At 43.7% G+C, this 758-nt stretch overlaps 1 protein-coding gene across 1 annotated transcript in view; it reads right to left on the bottom strand.

The window, feature by feature from the left end:
• LOC102856535 (zinc finger protein 614-like) overlaps nt 1–378 on the bottom strand; it is a gene marked incomplete at its 5' end in the record, with an annotated part of 8540 nt that extends 8162 nt beyond the window's left edge. Inside the window, one exon of the mRNA XM_006897406.1 lies at nt 331–378. Within this exon, the coding sequence (XP_006897468.1) occupies nt 331–378 (48 nt within the window). The remainder of the gene's footprint in view (nt 1–330) is intronic.
• Between the last annotated feature and the right edge of the window lie 380 nt (nt 379–758).

Genomic DNA, 758 nt, shown 5'->3' with positions numbered 1-758 from the left:
TCTTCCTCTCCTGCGCTGTCCCTCCACTCTCTCAAGCATGACGTCCCTCTCCAAGGACTGGTCCCTCCTTGCAACATGTCCAAAGTATGTCAGACGGAGCTTCAGAATCCTTGCCTCCAAGGAGCAGCCTGGCTTCACCCTCTCCGGGATGAACCTGTTTGTTCTCTTAGCAGGCCATGGTATATTCAATACTCTTCTCCAACACCACAGCTCAAAGGCATCAATTCTCCTTCTATCATCCCTTGTCATTGTCCAGCTCTCTGATGCATAGCAAGTAATTGCAAAGACTGTGGCCTGGATCAGGTGCACCTTAGTCTCCAGACTGACATCGTTGCTCTTCAGTACTTTGGAGAGGTCCCTGACAGCAGACTTTCCCAGTGTAATTTGTCTTTTAATTTCCTGGCTGCTGGTACCAAGAGTGTTGATTGTAAAGTGTTCTTTTACAAAAAATTTATACATGATGCACTCAAGTAAAAAGAAAATTATGGTGAGCTCTGGTGGCCTAGTGGCAGGAAACTGCACTGCAATCCCAGAGGTATGCAGTTCAAATCCACCAGATGCTCTGCTGAAGAAGGAGAAACAATCTCCTCCTGTACCAGTCAGATCCAATTTGACGGTACACACATAAAATAGATAGATAGATAGATAGATAGATAGATAGATAGATAGATAGGGCAGCCAGCTGCTGTCTCAAAAAAAAAAAGAGTTAAAAAAAAAGAAAGAAAATTATACAATTCACTTAGACAACTTACTGAGGA

Source organism: Elephantulus edwardii, unplaced genomic scaffold, assembly GCF_000299155.1.
Source record: "Elephantulus edwardii isolate Elephantulus edwardi_28Jun2011 unplaced genomic scaffold, EleEdw1.0 scaffold00208, whole genome shotgun sequence".
Taxonomy (NCBI): Eukaryota; Metazoa; Chordata; class Mammalia; order Macroscelidea; family Macroscelididae; genus Elephantulus; species Elephantulus edwardii.
Note: the sequence above shows the minus strand (reverse complement) of the source record. Positions and strands in the feature narration are given on the sequence as shown.